General features: G+C 37.6%; 1 protein-coding gene across 6 annotated transcripts in view; it reads right to left on the bottom strand.

The window, feature by feature from the left end:
• The window catches only part of LOC131678860 (multidrug resistance-associated protein 1), a 58595-nt gene that overhangs the window by 1279 nt on the left and 36227 nt on the right, over nucleotides 1-21089 (bottom strand). For 5 of the 6 annotated variants that reach the window (XM_058959271.1, XM_058959272.1, XM_058959276.1 and 2 more), the window contains 2 exons: nucleotides 790-1007; nucleotides 2-723 (listed from right to left, as the gene is read on the bottom strand). In XM_058959271.1, coding sequence (XP_058815254.1) covers nucleotides 2-723; nucleotides 790-1007 — 940 coding nt within the window. Of the gene's footprint in view, nucleotide 1; nucleotides 724-789; nucleotides 1008-8185; nucleotides 8407-21089 lie in introns of all 6 variants that reach the window. The other variant, XM_058959274.1, reaches the window with a different exon arrangement.

Here is a 21089-nt window from a genome sequence, read left to right as displayed (position 1 = left end):
CCTTTAACGAATGCCTTGAGATGTGCGTGTTCTAAGGCCTTCCAGATCGCCTCGTCCGAATGTACATTGAATGGATCCAAATTTATTCGCAATGTTCCCGAAAACAGGACAGGGTCCTGTGGTATAATCGTAAGTCGCGATCTCAGTGAATGCAAACCAAGCTGCGATATATCCTGACCATCGATTACAATCTTACCGCCGGCCGATTCTATAATTCGGAATAGTGCCAGTGTCAAACTTGACTTACCGGCACCAGTCCGACCTACGATTCCAACCTTTTCTCCACCTTCAACGGTGAACGAGATTCCTTTCAGAACCAGCTCCAGACCCTCGCGATAGCGCACCTGGAAATCTTGAAACTCCACACGACCTTGCTCTGGCCAATCCCGAGGTAACGTACTATTCGACAACTCCCATGCCGCTTCCTGCTTCGTTTCTCCATATTCTTTGATGCGTTCCACAGCGACAATATTCGTCTCTACATCCGAGGTCATTCGAACCAACCAATTCAGAGTTTGCGTGATTTGCAGGGCATACGAAACGGACAACCCAACCAGACCAGCACTCATCGTTTCACGTCCCAACACCGCGAATAACGCAGCAAACAGTATAATCATATTGCCCACCATCTCCAGTCGTACGGCCAGCCATCGGTTGGCGATGATGCTTGGGTAGTAGCAAACCTGATTGAAGTCTACTCGTGAATCAGATTCATCGATGAACCTTTAAAGCAATAGTAAACAAACCGTTAATTACCAACTATTAACTTTCGACATTCAAACTACTCACCGTTCCTGCAAGCTGTACGCCCGAATGGTCTGCGCACCCTGAATCGACTCACCAAAGTGCGAATAAATGGGCGACCGAGACACCGATTCCAGCCGCTTCAGTTGACGTGAAGTGGCAACATAGAACCTTTGCACTGCGTAGTACAGGATGCCAATCGGTATGATCACGGTAGAGAAGATTGGCGTGGAAATGGTTATGACAACCAGTGTGGCTACGACCTTTTGGGGGTCATCAAACAAAAAATCGATTAGTTAATGATCGATCCAACTGACACGAACTAGACAGCAATACTACAGGTAGCACATTTCACACTACACCCGGTGTCGCGTTCAATTAGGCAATCTGATATTTTTTATTGTGGATAATTGAGCGCAATACCCTGTTAAAAAGCGGTAAACTCGAACACAGCTACTATCTTTCTTTTTCGAATAAAAACTACGGAATGTTAAACATTCATTAAAATATGGGTTAAGCATTACGATTTACTCAGTCAGTCATGTTAGCTCAGCTATAATTTAGTGTAACGAGCAATGTTTAAACACGTACTACGAAGAAATGGTTTATTGACATGCACAAACGATTTTTATTTTATTAGGCACAAATCAACAGAAAAAGAAGCAGTTGTATATAAGCATTTTGATTTTTTGCAAATTAAAATTAACCCTATGTTTGGGAAGAGTTTGAACCTTTAATTTGGACTGATAGGTAAGAATTACATAGATGGACAAACACAAAATTTAAATGTATGTTGATGGAACACATGAATCGAGCGAATCAGATTTGCTTATCAAGAGTTATTTTATTGTTCGATGTTTGATTACTTTTGTTCAGATGTAACTCGAGAATCAGCATAACCACTTGGATATCCGCCATGCTTAGCAAACGAGTCCCATAAAAATCGTTTAAATAAGCACGCAATACCATGACTAAAATATTAAAAAAAAATCTTCCAACATTTTTCGCCGATTGAACATTTATTATAGATTTTCTTTTCGAATCGAAACTATAAATAAAAAATATAACTTCGACAATTCTCCAAAATGTGAATAATTTCCATTTTTTTATTGCCTTTCTCATAGAGAAGTCATTCTGGAAACCGACTTTCTAATCGACTCAGTTCATCCAGGAAGACGTCTGAGTGTGTGTATAAGTATGTGTCAAATAATGTCACTCACTTTGCTAAAAATAGATGGATTGGTTATAAACAATAAGCAATTTAAACAAAAGGTGTAACATTGCCATAGACAGCTATTGATATTTTTTTTTCAGATCGGAGTTCTGGTTCCGATATTACGGGTTGACGGTTCACAAACCTAATCCAAAATAAAATGACTATAGCATTCCATTTAGATCAGGATTCTGGTTCCGGAGTTATGAGTTAAAGAGTGCGGTCGTATTCCAGATTTCCTTATGAACCTGAATATTTTTGCCTTTCTCATATAGAAAGATCATTCTGGAACCGACTTTCTAAGTGAGGCCCGGAAAGACGAGTCCCATACACCATTCAATTTAGTTAGTCGAGTTTGGAAAACGTCAGTGGTTTTTGCTTTCTCGTATAGAAAAGTTATGCAATCACTCTGAAAACCGACTTTTCAACGGTGGTCCAGTGTCAACTCTCATACGTGATATTCGTCAAATTTGGAAAATTGCTGCGGACGCGTGTGTGTGTATAAGTGCTTGTATGCTTGCGTGCGGTGGGCGTGAGTTTGTGTATGTTTGTGTGTTTTATAGCAAGGTTCCAAAAGCCAGGCTTGTAATATAGTGCGACTCACTTTAGGGGCTAACCACTTCCTTACTCTTCCTCCGGGATTTCCCCCACGGGGCTGCAACAAATTATGACTTTGTGGGTAGGTAGATTGTGCTCTTTCCCTTTTGCACATTTGAGCCATTTGGTTCCCTATTTTCTAGTTGCACTTTATCAGTCTCTGTATACATTAGATTGTTTAAATACTCTGTGCACTTGAGCCATTTAGCTCCGAACATCTAATCGGATAGAGTCCGGTGTTAGCTTCTGTGGGCTATTTAGATCCCATCGCAATGAGCCATTTATATCCCGTTTTTTAGCCATTTAGCTCCCTGTCATGTCGCGATCTACTGGGATAGCCCCCGACGATGAATTTACCTTACTTCCAGTGAGAATTCTCTGTTGGTGGAATTTCTCCCGATACCGATGCCAGTCTTTTGAGCCATCTCGCTCCCAATTTGTCGAGATCTACTTGAATAATGCCCGGCGGAGGACTTATCTCATTTTAAGGGCTGACCAGTAGGTGCCCAGGTTGGACCGGTTATTCCAGATGGAGTGTAGCGTCTAGTTCGTTGATGCCCCGACAACCCGACGCTGGCGGTTCAACGTGACCTACTCGATCTAGTCCTCAGCGGTGGATCTCGCCTAATCCTACGATGTTATCTGTGGTCGTGTCTGCCTCGCTGAGAGCAAACATTACGCTTCGCATTGAGCTGAAACGTGCGTATTCAAAAACCACATCGTTTGATACACGTTCTATAAAGACTATATCAATTTTCGATGACTTTGAGGTTGCTGTCAAGTGACAGATTTTGCCAGACATTTTTGATTGATTTGCCAGATTTTCTTTGACAAATATTAGCAACCCTAGACGTAAACAACTTCCATTCGCCGCTTTGTCCCTTCCTCTTCATATATCTTTATGGTGTCAATCCACGTCATTCGTCGGGCGTCTCGTCTTCCAGTAGCAATACAATAGGGATCGTTCTTGCAATGAAGCAAACCGCTTCCAACGGCATGGTCCGGTAGGCGCTAGCCAACAACCCGAATGTGCTGTCCAGACTACTTTTCGTCTTTATTGTTAAAACCAGGTTGAACTACCGCACTGGACAATGAACGTTGACAGGCTCGCCAGGAGTTTAATCTTGCTACTGCTTATCGCCGAATTATTCCGCATGAATCTGACTAAAACTGTAGTCTCTCTTGCCGCCTTTTCACAAGCGTAATTGACTTAACTATTAAAATTAAATTTAGTCGGTCGTCGACTCTCACGCTTAATTGCTTCACCTGAAGCTTCGAGTTGATGGTATATTCTCCTACCGAGATTTTCACCTGTTGCACCAACTTTCAGTTGCAAATTAACAACACCTCTATTTTATGACGGGTTATCGTCATTTTTTTTTCTTCCGTATTCAATCTTCCATTGAATCTATCGCCTCCATAATAACTACCTCCACTTCTTCTAGTGATTCCCCGACTACTTGGATCTCCTCATCAACCGCGAAAACGACAATCGTCACGCCTCTGGATAGGTTAAGCTTCAATACTCTGTCGTACATCGCGTTCCAGAGCGTCGGGCCGAGGAAAGGGCACGCCGTAATTATCCTTCTTCTCTCTCCTCACTTCAACCCGCCTTAATTGTCCTTCTCTCTCGCTTGTCTATCTCGTAGATCAGTGTTCGGTGCTGAATGTAACTCTTCGGAGGTACTTAGGAACCCTCATGCTGTGCAGCGGATGTGCGATTGGTTCCCAGCTTTTATCCTATTATCTGAAAAACGTAAAAGTATTCAAACATGTACTACATTACTAGGATTCGTTATTCTGGTGTACTGATGCTCATTTAAACCCTCTTTGACGAAATCCCGTCCGATTTTCACAAACTTGATTTAAAATAAAAGGTACACTACCCTCATTATTTTCCATTAAGCTAAACTATTAAATTTGATTAAGATCTAACTTTTGGTTCCGAAGTTACCGGTTGTTTGCTGCGGTGACAGTACAATCATGATACTACGAAGGTTAAAAATGTCTTGAAATGCACATAAAATTACTTAGATTGTCTGGTCTAGATCACTGATGACCAATCAATGTGTTATTCAGTATATTGTCCACTATTGACAATTTCAGATTTTTTTTATTTTATTTCGTAAAATCTCGCCCTTCTAATTTCATCTCCCTCGACAGTCCCGGCCCTGCATTTGGTGGTCGTGAGGGGGTTTTCCGAACTCCCTCTCCAGGCGAGTATTTTGCTTTAAATGATAACTTGCTACCTCTCGGTTCATAGCATGCCATCACGTAGCATGATTTCTTGTCTGTCTACTACCAGAACGTTCGTGGAATAAAAATAAAGACACCTCACGTTCTCACTTAAACCTAGCTACGTGAAGATATATTAAACACCGAGCTAACGACAAACTACGCAGTCTACCGATGCGATCGCAGTCATCTCGCGGAGGTGGCGTTCTTGTAGCGGTCCGGACTGGCACAACATCCGCTGCTCTGCATTCCAAAGCATTCTGAACAAAGTTAATAGTTGTAGCACTGGTTGTAGGTGATTATAATCTCTCTCATCACCGGTGAATTTTTGATGGCGGTTATAAGTGATACCTTCCTGAAAATGCAGCATCGGACCAAGAAACGGCCATAACAGAAGTGTTGGTCACTGGTGGTTTATATCAAATATGCTCTCACAGCAACGTGTATCGATGGACCCTCGATTTAGTCTTCGTCAACGATACGGACGTGTTCAAGCCTCCGACATCTATACAACAGGTCACCATCTCACCATAAACCATTCGTTTTAAGAGTTGATAGTGGCGCTTTTCACACAATTAACGACGACCTCAACTTTGACTTTACTCGACGCAACCTCGATGAAGGCTCAATAGCCATTATTGGTGCAGTCAATTGGCGTGATATGCTGGATGGTAATGAGTTAGATCAGGCAGTTGCGGCGCTATGCGAGGCCGTACATGATATTCTTCGCCGTAATGTTCCTAAAACGCGTCAGCAGAAAAGCAGATTATAAGTTTCCGTGGTGGAACACAGAGTTTGGTCGCCTACGCAACATACTCCGGAACGACGAAAGCGATACTTACGTTATACTTCCGGCAGTCGCGCTAGTGCACTGAATGCATGCTGCTCTGAAAAACTAGCGAAATCATTTCAAAGCAGCTGCGGCTACTCGTTCAGTAAGCCATTAGCGCGACTTCCGGTGGGTTATAGGACCGACGACAACAAAACTTTTTTCGTCAAATCGAACTGCAACATGAAGCTGCCCGGAACAGTGCATTCGTTGAGTATCTTAACCAATTCCAATGTAGCCTGTGAAACAATTCATCGATATTCTGAATATTTATAAAAAGCAGAAAAGGTTCCGGGGGTATACTAGAAAATGTATATCTTCGACACAAACAATCACAGTCCACAGTCGAGTACGGTGGACCTTTTTGGAGATCACTTCCGATATGTATTTATCAACCCTGTCTATCCATTCGCTACAATACCTTGAAACATTGCCAACCTACAATATCAACCTTCCTCTTCCTAACGTAAATTTGAAAGGACTTGGTCCGGATTTGCTGGCCTCCTGCGTTTACAAAACAGACAAATCCTCGGTAAATTCCGGGAGTACAACGTGCAGAATATCATCTGTTCGTAGATTTTAGGGCGGCGTACGATTCAGTGAAACGGACTGAATTATGGCAAATTATGCTAGACCAGGGTCTCGGATGAAATTTCGACATCCTTCGTTCGTAACACTGCTGAATCTACTGTTCAACATAGCGCTCTTGAAAACGATTAGGATAGTTGATGCGCAGAGGAGCGGTACCATCATCACACGATCGCACATACTCCTGGGCTTTGCGGACGATATCGATATTATCGGGATCGATCGACGTGCCGTGGAAGAAGCATTTGCGCCATTTAAGAGGGAGACAGCGAGATTTGGACTCATGAGTAATACCGGCAAAACAAAGTACATGGTCGCTGGAAAACGACGTGGGTCCAGTAGTGGTAGCGGGAATCTAGTGGTGCTAGATTGTGAAATATTTTGAAGTTGTAGATAAATTCGGGTACCTTGGAATTCTAGTGACGTGCGATAACGATGTTACCCGCGAGGTGAAAAGACGTATTGCAACTGCAAATAAGGCTTATTACGGATTTCGTTACCAGCTTAAATCCCGCAGCCTGTGAACGAAAACGAAATACGCTCTATATACGACCCTGATTCTCCCGGTGGTTTTATACGGTTATGAAGCATGAACGTTGAAGGAAGCCGACCATAGAGCGTTCGGAGTATTCGAGCGTAACGTGCTGCGAACAATACTCGCAAGAAAATGAAATCTGGCGGGGTCGTAGGAACCATAAGTTATACTAAGTATATAAAGGGAGGACGTGGTGAAGCTGATACAACACGGCAAACTGTGGTGGGCTGGGCCCGTGGTCCGAATGCCGGATAAGCGTCAAGCGAAGAAAATGTTCAACAGGGAACCCGTAAGAGGCCGTCGGCTTCGTGGCGTCCTCGATGGTTTCATGCGGTTGAGGAGGACCTGAGGGTGCTCAATGTTTAGGACGACTGGAAGTGATTGACCGAGTTCAGTGGAGGAGGATACTCTATACGGCGTAGGCGCATCGAGGAGCAGCTGTAGCGCATCAAATATCAAATATGTTCCAAAACTTGATTTAACATGACATGATTTATGCTATAAAAAGAAATGAAAACACCTATATGATTCGTCAAGCGATTCGCACTTGTGACTTGAGAAAATTCGTGTTTTAAAATGACTAATATCAACTGCACTATGAAGAGAAAATCAGAAAAAACAGGTTATGTCCTGTGTCCTGCAGCTAGAGGAAATTTGCAGTTCATAATTTTATTTACAAAACGAGAAGTTTTATATCCAAATACTATGTTCACAATACAGAGTTAAAACACGTTATAATAATTAGCAACAAGAAAAATGTTATCGAGATAGCGTTAAAACATGTTTTAACTCAAAGTGTGAACGTAGTATAACAGACTATATAGAAGCCAGAATCTGACCCAGGAAACTATTCTTTCCGTACAATATGTCACCATCTTCTCTTTAAACTTATGGTATCGGGTGTTTAGTATGTATAGTATTTACAGCGTAGATATGATTGAATGGCAACAGGCGCAGCAAGTGACGAAACGTCGTATCATCAAAATAAATCTTTGATTTACCTCGATTGCACAGATAACCCAATCTAGAAGCAATTCGGGTAGTGTACTATCCAGTACATCTACATCTTTCGAAAAGCGAGTCAGTATACGACCGGTCGGTGTCGTATCGAAAAAATGCATTGGCAAATGAATCACATTGTTCAGCAACAGTTCATGAATTCTCACGGCAGCTGCCCAACATCCGAGAAATAATGTTATATCGAACATGATTCGAACGATACCTGAAAGAATTTTGTTTGCGCTATTGATTCCATTTGGTTGATTAGTTATACTAAAGCTCTATCGAATAAGGTAATCAAGTGTTCTCAGTCGGCTCGGTTTTAGTTCCCGGTTACGTGTAGGCTGTGTTCCATCAGCATACATATCAAGAAGGAAGCGTGAAAAATTTCAGATGACAGAAAGAACGAACAGGCAGACAGGCATAGACAGAATCGTTGTGTTACCTCGTAGAAACAGTACACCAGCTCGCTAACGTTGAAAGGCAGCGTATTATCTAGGACATCGATATCTTTCGAAAACCGAGACAGAACGCGCCCGGTAGGGGTGACATCGAAAAACACCAACGGCAGATGAAACACCGCGGAAAGCAATGAGATGTGCAGGTTGACCGCCGCGATTAAGGTGCCCAGCTGCGGCGTTAGGTCACAGAAAAAGGAACATATGGCTAGAAGATATACAGAAATATGAAGGATAGGAGTGAACGATGCGTGAATGTTTTTATCATGTCAAATCATGGGTTGTACTGTGAGACGAAAATGGAGTAGAAAGCTTGAGTTAGAATTTTGGCTCAAAATAAGCATGTTTGATCCCCCGCCACCAAGGTTAATGGAAAAGTTAGATCTTTTTTAGTAAATCCAGAAAAGTGCTTCGAATGATCAATCCTTAAAATAACAAGAATATTTTGAAACTGATTTTGAATCCATACTGCATACACATTTCTCCCTGACAGACTTTGCTTTCTCTACCAGTTAGCCTTATAGATATAGATACACTACCTCTTTAATTTATCGATTAATGTATTTTTGTCATTTATTGTACTAATTCCAAAGTCTCTTGAGTGATTCCCGGAACGAGATATAACCATATTCTTCAATTCGTTGAATCTATTTTAGTTGATTATTTGATTTATTCTAGAATTAGTTGATCATTTGATTTATTTTAGAATCGATTGATTCCAAAATTAATCCCTGGGATTTGTTGTTTTAGAAGTACGAGATATGGTAACACTATAGAAGATAGAAAAAAAACAAGCTGAGTTAAAAAAAATCAAGGTTTTCGGATTTATGGTCCATCCCCCTAAGCATGTTTTAGCAGAGGTTTGCGGTGAACGCTCTCCAAGCCGAACCGCTCAACTGAAATCCAAAAACTAAAAAGATTATTGAAGAAAAATGTATTGCGGTGTACTTGAAAGGATCGGTTTCCCAATAGAAAAATTTGTTGTTGCAAAAAACATGTTGACCAAACAATTGAATTTTGTGGTGTTAGGAATTTCAAACAAAAATTCTTTGCAAGGGATCGATTTTTTTTTTAATGAAAAAGGAACCGTTCATGTACACGAGAATGTAAATACAAAAGATTTAAAAAAATTTATGACGATCCACGGTGTTCCTAAAACCGTTATTAACAAAAAATGACCATAAATTTGTCATACCGCATTCGCAAGATACAGTATCCAAGCATCTTCTCAGTGAATTTCAAAATGATCCATCGAGGGATTCGAGAGAAATTGCAATTTGAAGTTTTATGACACGTTTCATAAGGCTACCAGCAAACACCCACGGGTTTGGTCCTATCTCTACAAACAAAAAAAAAAAATTGTCTGCTTATTTAGTACATGGCATTCGAAAGATATAGTAATCAAGTATATCCCCTGCAAGTTTGAAAATATTTCATTGACGGAATCGAAAGTTATAACGGTTTGGATGTGGTATGCGGTCATAGGTGGGTTTTGTACCAGACTTCAAGCGTGAATCCATGTTTGTCCATTGACTATGGGACCATTCATAAATTACGTAACGCAAAAATTGCCCAAAATTGACTCCCCCCTCCCCCTATGTAACAAATTGTCACAAATTTCTCCATCCCCCCCTCCCCTGTTACGTAACAAATTCCAAGAAAAAAATTTTTTTCTTCGATGAAAACATGTTACGTAACGATCTAGTTAACACCCCCTCCCCCCTATGTCACAACTTGTCACAACTTGTCGTACCCCCTCCCCCCCCCCCCCCCCTAAATGCGTTACGTAATTTATGAATGGTCCCTATTTAGATCGTTTATACGTGTCGCGGTTTTAAAACGAAACCCGTACCATTTAATTACATAAATATAATGTACAAAAGGTGTTATTTATATGGTACACTGAAAAAATATGAAAATAAGGTTGTCTACCAAACGTTAAATATTAAGTGTAAATTCAAAAATGGATAAAAGTTAGAAGGTTTACTTCAAAATGCCATATCTCAATGGTTTGTTGACCGATTCTAATTATTTTTTCATTATTGAACAAGTAGATGTTTCATCGTTCATTTTTATTAAGAAGAATATAAAATAGAGTTGTCTACTTCAAACAATAGACAAAATAATTATCCTCAACTATATGTATTATCACTATTTAGTGAATATCTTTATATTCAAAACGACGACCTATCAATTTCTATACATTAGTTGAATGCAACGAACTCAAACTACAAATCATGGAAAAATAAAACCAAAAATTTAAAAAAATGAAGGTATTTACTGATTCAGATCAATTTATGTTATGATACGATTTTTATTGGAAATTTTGTACAATCGTGATTCGCTGGTTGGGTTCAAGTTCATCTGCTCATATCTCTAACTATTGTCAGTTTTATTGTCTAATTGAACTTATCATGAGAATTTGACATTCAGATGTTTATACAGCAATTGCAATCAACTAGTATATAAAAATAAATAGGCCGCTATTTTTAATACAAAAATATTCACTAAATAATGATAATACATATAGTTGAGATCAATTATATTATCTATATATTGACATAGATCACTACATTTTATATTCTTCTTAATGAAAATCAACGATGAAACGTGTACCTGTTCAATAATGAAAAAATAATTAGAATCGGTCAACAAACCATTGAGATATGGCCTTTTGAAGTAAACATTCCAACTTTTATCCATTTTTTTTTAATTTACACATTATATTTAACGTTTGGTAGACAACTCTATTTTCATATTTTTTCAGTGCACCATATAAATTACACCTTTTGTACATTACATTTATGTAATTAAATGGTAAGGTTTTCCTTTAAAAACCGCGACACGTATAAACGATCTAAATAGTCAATGGACAAACATGGATTCGCTCTTGAAGTCTGGTACAAAACCCATCTATGACCGCATACCACATCCAAACCGTTATAACTTTCGATTCCGTCAATGAAATATTTTCAAACTTGCAGGGGATATACTTGATTACTATATCTTTCGAATGCCATGTACTAAATAAGCAGACAATTTTTTTTTTGTTTATAAAGATAGGACCAAACCCGTGGGTGTTTGCTGGTAGCCTGTAAGTGTCATAAAACTTAAAATTGCAATTTCTCTCGAATCCCTCGATGGATCATTTTGAAATTCACTGAGAAGATGCTTGGATACTGTATCTTTCGAATGCCGTATGACAAATTTATGGTCATTTTTTTTAGTTAATAACGGTTTTAGGAACACCGTGCAAGCATCTTCTCAGTGAATTTCAAAATGATCCATCGAGAGATTCGAGAGAAATTGCGATTTGAAGTTTTATGACATGTTTCATAAGGCTACCAGCAAACACCCACGGGTTTGGTCCTATTTCTATAAACAAAAACATATTTGTCTACTTATTTAGTACATGGCATTCAAAAGATATAGTAATCAAGTATATCCCCTGCAAGTTTGAAAATATTTCATTGACGGAATCGAAATTTATAACGGTTTGGATATGGTATGCGGTCATAGATGGGTTTTCTACCAGACTTCAAGCGTGTATCCACGTTTGTCCATTGACTATTTAGATCGTTTATACGTGTCGCGGTTTTTAAAGGAAAACCTTACCATTTAATTACATAAATATAATGTACAAAAGGTGTTATTTATATGGTGCACTGAAAAAAATATGAAAAAAACAAAAAATGTCTACCAAACGTTGAATAGAATGTCTAAATTAAAAAAAAAATGGTTAAAAGTTGAAATGTTTACTTCAAAAGGCCATATCTCAATGGTTTGTTGACCGATTCTAATTATTTTTTTTTCATTATTGAACAGGTAGACGTTTCATCGTTAATTTTCATTAAGAAGAATAAAAAATAGAGTCATCTACATCAATAAATAGACAATATAATTGATCTCAACTATATGTATTATCATTATTTAGTGAATATTTTTGTTTTAAAAATAGCGGCCTATCCATTTTTATATACTAGATGATTGCAATTGCTGTATAAACATCTGAATGTCAAATTTTCATGATAAGTTCAATTCGGCAATAAAACTGACAATAGTTAGAGATATGAGCAGATCAACTTGTACCAGGCATTGCATTTATCGCTCATATGAGTAAATGCGCCCGGATAGTTTGCTACAGCGACAATAAAAACTCACATTTTCACACGAAAAGTTATTGGCACTCACACAACTTCTCCGGATAAATACAACGTGTTATTTCTCCGGATAAATAAAACAGTCGGAGAATGAGTGAATGAGTTTATCACGGAATCGTTTTTTTGCTCGCTGCTTTCCTGTCGTTATTCCAGAACACGAAAAAACAAGTCTATCATACTTCTTTGCCGCTTTTCTTTGTAATTAAGTGTATTTTTTGAAGTTTTTATTGATTTCCACGAAATTAAAATTTTATCACCTTCTCCGGTGAGAAGGAAAAAGTCAAATAAATTTTATCCGGAAAATCATTCTCACGCTATTTGTGAAGACGGAGAATTTTGCAACTCATCTTATCTCGGAAAAGTTGGACATCGGATAAGCTTCTTCTCGCGTGAGTGAGAGAGAATTACAATGCCTGACTTGTACTAATAACATCCCCTTTCACCATTTTTAACATCTGTCAATTCAACCAGCGAATCACGATTGTACAAAATTTCCAACAAAAACTATCATAACATAAATTGATCTGAATCAGCAAATACCTTCATATTTTTTAAATTTATGGTTTTACTTTTCCATGATTTGTAGTTTGCGTTCGTTCAACTAATCTATAGAAATTGATAGGTCGTCGGTCTGAATATAAAGATATTCACTAAATAGTGATAATACATATACAGTAATGTTTCGATTATATCACGGTCGGTCTGTATTTTAGCGTGATATATTTGAAGCGTGATATATTCAAAACAAAATAAAAAATTACATTCAAGCATTAACGCATGTATTTCTATAAACAAAAAGTAATAAAAGCTTAAGTTAGCCAAAAAGAATAAATCATAGTAGGGTAATGAGCCTATATTTGCCTGTTTCTATTATCACACTACCCATTTGAAGCCGTTGGTTAGAGCAGCGTCTGCCATCTTTGTTCCAACGTATTGGATCAAATGGTATGGCATCAGCGGATAATTTTTCCCCACACAGCTTAACTTTACGTATCCTGTACTGTTTATTAAAATTGTTGAACCACCCAAAACTAGAAGGAATCTGGCACGTTAAGGTTTTGGGCAAATATTTTGACTATTAAAATCAGTTCTCGTAGTTTCCACAGTCATAGAAATAGTCCCATTTCTAATTGTTGATGTTGTCCTTTTAAAAGAAAAGTATTCACATCAAATCAAGAGAAAAACCAGATCTCGGTATATCTACCATATCTTGCGTATTTTGTTTTTCTCATTATTTTGTCAGATTTTCCTGCGGATAACTAACAATTAAGCGAATAAAAAAGTCGATTTTTTTACCCGCTACACCAGACGACTCCTTAAGGTCATTGCAAATAAATTACGAAGAATTTAAAACAAAAATTCAGCCAAAATATATTTTGGCAATCCTAGTCCTTGCAACAACGTTTTTGGTAAAACACGATTTCAAGATTATTCACTAGACCTCTCCACATTTTTAAAAAGTTTGAAAATTTACATGGGCACCTTAAATTTTTGTTCTAGGTGCACATTGGGAAGCTTTCGCCAAAAATGATTTAATTTGGACATGATTAAGAGGTGCCTCCAATCAAAAATCATGTATTTACTATGTTTCCATAGTAAGATCACTTACACTCTGATTTAATAGGCCCTACATGCTCACAAATCATCAAAGCTTGTTCCTTAGACTTATCTTAATATGTTTTAACAGCTGAACATTCGCAAAATTATTAGTATTTTTTCTTGGTTTTGATATTCTTTTCTATATAAAAATCCTTTTAGCAAATTTTCTATTGCAATTAGAGCTATGTTCAGCTGTTAAAACATGTTAAGATATGTCTAAGGAACAACGTCTGTTGTTTTGTGGTAGGATGAAATTTTTCAAACCTCAGAATAAGTGAAATTACTATGGAAACAGTCAAAATGCGATTTTTGATTCGAGATACCTCTATATCATTTGGACATGATTCATGTCCAAATTAAGTCATTTTTGGCGAAAGTTTTTAAATTGACACCTAGAACAAAAATCTGAGCTGACTTATGTATATTTCAAAACTTTTTAAAAATGTGAAGAGGTCTACTATTCACGTTTAAAGTTTCGCGCTACGCTCTCCGCCCATGTAAAGGAACAAGATGAACAGCGCCATAAGTTTGCTTCTACTGATTAGACCACTATAAAAATTTCAGATACTTTCTTAAGAATCAATACTTTAAGATAAAAGAATAAAAAAAGTTCGACTTTTTGACCGACCTCATCATATATAATCCCTCAACGAAATAGTCTGAAACCCAATAATAGGCTCATTACCCTACATGTAAATAAGCAAATCAATTGTAAAAAAATCTTAAAAGATAAAGGACATAACATGTGGCTTAATTGGATCAAAACGTAGTGTGCCTTGTCTGTTTTTCAAAAAGCGTGATATAATCGAGACAAAACCGTGATATAATCGAGGGTGATATAAACAAGTATTGATATAAACGCATAGTGATATAATCGAAACATTACTGTAGTTGAGGATAATTATGTTGTCTATTGTTTGAAGTAGGCAACTCCATTTTATATTCTTCTTAAAGAAAATTAACGATGAAACGTCTACTTGTTCAATAATGAAAACATAATTAGAATCGGTCAACAAACCATTGAGATATGGCCTTTTGAAGTAAACATTCCGACTTTTATCCATTTTTTAATTTACACATTACATTTAACGTTTGGTAGACAACCCTATTTTCATATTTTTTCAGTGCACCATATAAATAACATCTTTTGTACATTATATTTATGTAATTAAATGGTAAGGTTTGGATAGTGGTGGGGCTATAGTTCCTTCTTATGTTGTAGACTAATTTAACCATTAAAAAGATTAGGAGTCTCAGAGGTTGGCAAAACTGTATTATCGTGCAACATGAGGCCAAACTATGTCGCCATCCACCTCTGATACTGAACTCCTATCCCTTACCCCCAGCGGTGCCGACCGAGGTACAGGCCATCTTATTCCGTTTTTGCTTAAACTCGGGAATAGGTTGGGTTCTATCCCCAACCGATGTCAGTTCATTCACTTCGACGGGTTGACGAACTGCTAGTGTATCCGTCATACAGAGTTAATCTTTCGGTACAGTTAATGGTTATTTTGGGCAACTCAAAATTTGGTTTGTGCACAACCCCCGATTAATGTTTTTCTCTTTTGCTAGTTTTCCTCCCGTAAAAATATTTGAAAAAAATTCAATTCAGGCATTTTCTCGTTAAGTTTATCATGACGAATTCAGTAATATCAGTAAGTCCAGATCAATAACGAAATTGCAACCAAGGGCGGTCGCACGAACTAAGTATAGAGTAGAAACAACACTTCCATTATAAATGAGAAACAAACAGTCCCGATAGCCGGTTGTCCGGAAGTCAAGTAGCGCGATTAAAATTTTCGGAAATCGATCGCGAACGACTTTCGTGCATATGACTAAGTCATCTTGTGGTCCTACTGCCCAATTCTCAAACGATTAAGGATATCAGTCATAGTTTTAGCAATACATTAAACTAAGGCTGTTTGGAGTTCAAATCACTCTCGATGGCCGGCTATCCAGAAAAACATAACTCAATATATTTTTGCTCAGAGTATTCGCATAATCGGAGACTAACCATCGCACCGCATAAAAACATAATCATTTCGTGGTCGCATTGCCTGCTTCTAGCGAATCCTAGACCCATAGCTGTCCTTCAATTCGAAGCCGTAGTATCTATAGAAGCGTCGCTGAGTCGGTGGCCTTTCTTAAGTAGATGTTACATCAACATTTCCTACCTTATTCTAAGTATTGGTGAAGATGGTCGTGCTCGTGGCTGGCAATGATGATTCTCATGCTATTGATTTACTGAACTTAACAGAGATCAAGTTCATTCCCGATCAGCTATATCACAAACAAGATGAATTAAACTACCTATAGGCAACATGACAATCATTAGTATGCAAGCACCGTGCTTCGCAACGCAACGCAAAATGGTTAGGAGTCTCAGAGACCCGGCGGGTTATAATTTTCGAGTTATAATGAACTTTTGATTACAAATAGAAATGGTCTAACGTTTTTGAGACTTAATGCTTTTTTCGCTGATAAAACACCAAAAAAGAGGCCTTTAATTTCACTGGGCCTTAGGGGCGATATAATTTGATTTCACGACGTTAGCTTACCTTATGTGTTCTATTTCTTATACTATGGAAAGTAAGAAAAATGGATCGCTCTTAGGAAACAAATGTGTAGAATTCTAAAGGTTGCAAAATTGTACTTTAATCTTGTATACAAAAAATGGTTCTCCATATAATTCATGAAGTTTGTTATTTTGTTTAGCCTTCAAAGATGACCATATTTTAAAAAAAGCGAACAAGATATAAGTTATGAATTTTCAAATATAATATATGACGGCGCCGATGGTTTAGTGGTAAGCGTGACCGCCACTTACCCCATTGGGTCTGGGTTCAATCCCAGCCGAGGTACTTGAGGCGAACTACTACATTTTGGAAACTTTTTGTTATCAGCATTTTGATTTCAAATGGCATTTAGAATCATAGGGTAAAGACCTAATTTTGGCCCCATTAGGGAGGGTGCCTCACTATTCTATTAATTATGTAGCCTACAATCGATGAAATGCGCAAAAATTTGCATAGGTATCCTTGCTTCGTTACTAAGAACCAATATAATAACAAAAAAAATTCTGAGAACGATGAAATTCTTCTGTTTGTGCGCAATGAAAACTCGAATCGAATGTTCCTAGTGTCGCACTACCATTTAAGCCAATGCGTTGAACAAAGATGGAAGACGCTGCTCCAACTAACGGTTTCAAATGGATAGGGCGATAATAGAAACGGTTGTATACCATTCCCCAGAAAGCCAATCCCCAGAATTCCATCCCCAGAATGTACCGTTCCCCAGAAAGATATTGCCCAGAATGTACCATTCCCTAGAAAGCCATTATCCAGAATGCTCCCTTTCCCAGAAAATCATACCCCAGAATGCCCCATTCCCCAAGAAAAGTTAATGTTCGTAATCATTTTTTTTTTGTGGTAGAGCCTATGGTTTGCTCATTACCTAATTCAAGGGACTGATACGGTGTGGAGTTGTTGAGGTCATGCCGCCGAATGTGGCTGCCTCTCGCAAGCAAACCTGTTATCCACTCGTATAACCGGTTTACTCGATCATAGGGATCGGTTCCTTCTTTCATCCATGAGCATTTTTCTGATTTTGTATGCCAAATAACTCTTGCACGCAAATTTGTCATATTTTCGTCTGACCGGTTTATTCAAACATAGGTGTTAATTCCTTCTTTTGAACTTTCCTTGAATCTATATTAAAATCGAAATGAATGCTCAAACGGTTTGGTGTGTTTTTAGAGCATTTCTCGACAAACATATGACAGCACAGTTCACAGCATTTAATGAAAAAGAAAACTTCTCTCTTTTGTTTACTACCAACATCTGTGGTTAGAGAGTAACGGTTTGTCCAGAATTTCCGCCAAAAGTGAATTTTGACAGTTGGCTTTAACGCAGTAATCATATGTTTATCGAGATTTGTCTTTCTTTTGCATTGGAAATGTTTTGTACGCAAATGTTCGATCTACCCGAAATACATTCGAAAATATTTGCATACCTTATGCCAAATGGTACTTATACCACAGATTAACAGACATAATACTCGACAACAATTCTTCACCAATGTTAGCGGTCATTTTGAATATATTTTTAGTTGGGACAGTGATAGCATTTACGATTATAATCCATATATGGCGCCACTGATATATGCACAAGTATACGGGATAGACCACTAGTAAAAAAATTGCTGGGTCTGAAGGTTAACTAATTTGTAAGTGAGTGGTTAGGAGCGTGTTTGGCGGATCGATATTTTTAAGGAATTAATCATAGCGTTATGTCTGTTTGTGTGTGCTTATGCTACACGACTGTTAGGTCAAATGGCCAACTACCATATAATGTCTCATGTCAGATGATGGCCAAAAGACTTTATGCCGAACAGGATAGGCTTGCTCAAAAGTTTGGACAATTCTTTAAGTGTAAACTGGGCAGACATAAAGTCATTTTCATGAAGATTCAATGAACTGCTCGTGTTTGAAAGAAGGAATCAATTCCTATGTTTGAGTAAATCGGTTAAGCGAATGGATAACTGGCTTACTTGCGAGGAGCCATCGCTTTCGGCAGCTCATCCTCAGCAAACTACCACCACATCACTTCAATTACTTCGATAATGCACAAAGTTTTAGTTTCACCATATAATCTTACTTACATAACACTGTTTCATTCTTTTGAATCCTAGGATGGGGCGCTACCGCTTTCTATGATTGTTGCCCAATATCTCTCAAAACACACCTGTATTAGATTCTGCAATTTTTTTACATGTTTCCTGGACAATAGTTCTTTCTGGACAAAACACTTCAGTATTTTATTTTGTGTGGAATGTGCACGAATCGAAAGCGAAGAATATCGTTTGATGGAAGTGGGAACGAGTACAGTCGTGATTCGTTAGTTGGGCCACAGCCTATGTCCAACTAACGAATTTGATTTTTGATTTTCATCAAGATTTTTTCCCACTTCAAAAAAAATGTCTTGGGAATGGTTATATCTGTGGAATGAACTTCTGAGCATTGGTTCATTCTGGATATGGTTTTCTTGTGAATAGTTCTTTCTGGGGAGAACACTTCGGTATTTTAGTTTCTGTGGAATGGTTTTTGGGGAAAGCCAGCAAATTCTTTATTTTAAATCGGAATTTATAATGTCCTAAACTCCGGTTTCAACACAATGCAAATCATTTCCGTGACCGATTCGAAAGCGAAGAACGCCGTTCGATGGAAGTGGGAAGGAGTAGTACATTTGAAAAAATCAAATCAATAAAAAAAGTAGAACTTTTTTGGGGGATGACTTTCTGGGTAATGGTGCATTCTGGGGTATGGAATTCTGGGGAATGGTACATTCTGGAAAATGACTTTCTGGGGAATAGTATATTCTGGGGGATGATATTCTAGGGAGTGGAATTCTGGGGAATGGCTTTCTGGGGAATGATTCTCGGGGGAATAGTATACAATCATAGAAACAGGGCGAAAATGGGTGCCACACCCTATTCAAAAAGAAAATTGTGCTTTTGACTGCAAATAGTATGAATTTTAAAAATGCGTCAAAAGTTGTTGTTAGTATTTTTTTTTATTGAAAACTTCTCCATGATTGAAATACACCGAAAGTTTCTTTTGCGTCTTTGAAATGATAAAAAATAGATTGTTGACATTTTATGATGGGGTAACGCTAATATCATTTAAAAAAGGCACAATTACACGAATTGAATGTTTTTGTTTGAGAAAAAGTCCAAATATCTTGACAACTATCGCTTTTTTGAAGATTTTTACAAATTAAATTCCAAACATAAATTTTCCTTTTTGTGAAAAATGACAAATTTTTTTCAGTGTATTTTCTTTTTCGTACAGAAATATTCATTTCCTGTAACTGGTTCTCAGATAGTTTTGCTGTATAAAACACAGTAAACTAATAAACAATATTTGAAATTAATGCACGTAGAAACGTCTACGCCCTTTTAAAAAATTGTTCTTGATTCCAAATAATCTTACCGACTGTAGAAAATGTTTAGTCTCCCATGCCGGTGAAACGTGTAAAGTTTCATCAGAAGCTAAGATGGTCGGTCACGATTTTGAAGATTTTCGGACGGATCTCCGTGGAATTCCTCTAATGTGATTATGTTTAAGCGTAGTGTGAAAGCATTGTAATTAGTTTTGAAAAATACGAAAAGATGATGGGGTATTACGCCCATTTTAAGATTGCTTCTGAACTAGATCCTAAAATAAGCTTTCTAATCCAACAACATTTCATGTAGGCCAACAAAAGCTAATGAAAAAAATAAGAATATACAAATAAGTAAAGAATAAATAAATAAATAGCATCAAGATTTACTACTGAAAAAACTAAAAAGAGAAAAAATAACGCAAAAATAGAATCTTAAACATAATGATTTTTCATATGAGAGTATCGGCAGATATTGTCAGTTTTATTTTTGAGATTATTATATAACTACCGGCCCAGTCAGCATTTAAATCGAGGAGATTTCGAAACACAAAAACACGATTTGACTAAGTTAGATTTCAGTTAGGTAGTTGCACATTTATGCCCAAATATGGGGTTTAACCGCAATTTGATTCTGTAGGGAGAATCAGCCCTACTACTTTAATTTCCTATGTATCGACGAATATTACAAACTCTAGAAAACAATCACAGAAAGTCAAATCACAATCCAGAATTGACCAACTGATTGTCTTGGAGTTCCGACAAATCCGGTAAAATTTAAAAATCTGACAAAACGTTTTGCTTGCTATGTTCACTTGAGAAAAATATAGAACATAGATAAATCGGAAAATTTGGCAACGCTAAGTGCCACTTCCAGTTATTCGATCCGTATATTCCAATTATTTGGTCTCACTCATGTACTACAATTTTAAACATTCCAAGACATTCACTACTCGGTAAAGCAGTAAACTTTATATCGTTAGAACCAAGATAAAGAGTTCTAAGAAAAAAAATAACTATGTACATGCATGTGCAGCGGTAGTCTGACAACGGTAAGATAATCATGAGAGGAAATCGACACCAAAATACAACAGTGAACAAGCCAATACGATCCGATGAGTTCAAGCTTACCAAAAACCGTTCATAACAGTAAATGAACCAAATATGATAAAGTTGTAGTGACGTCTAATCCA

Source organism: Topomyia yanbarensis, chromosome 2, assembly GCF_030247195.1.
Source record: "Topomyia yanbarensis strain Yona2022 chromosome 2, ASM3024719v1, whole genome shotgun sequence".
Classification (NCBI taxonomy): domain Eukaryota; kingdom Metazoa; phylum Arthropoda; class Insecta; order Diptera; family Culicidae; genus Topomyia; species Topomyia yanbarensis.
This window is presented reverse-complemented; position numbering and strand designations above follow the sequence as displayed.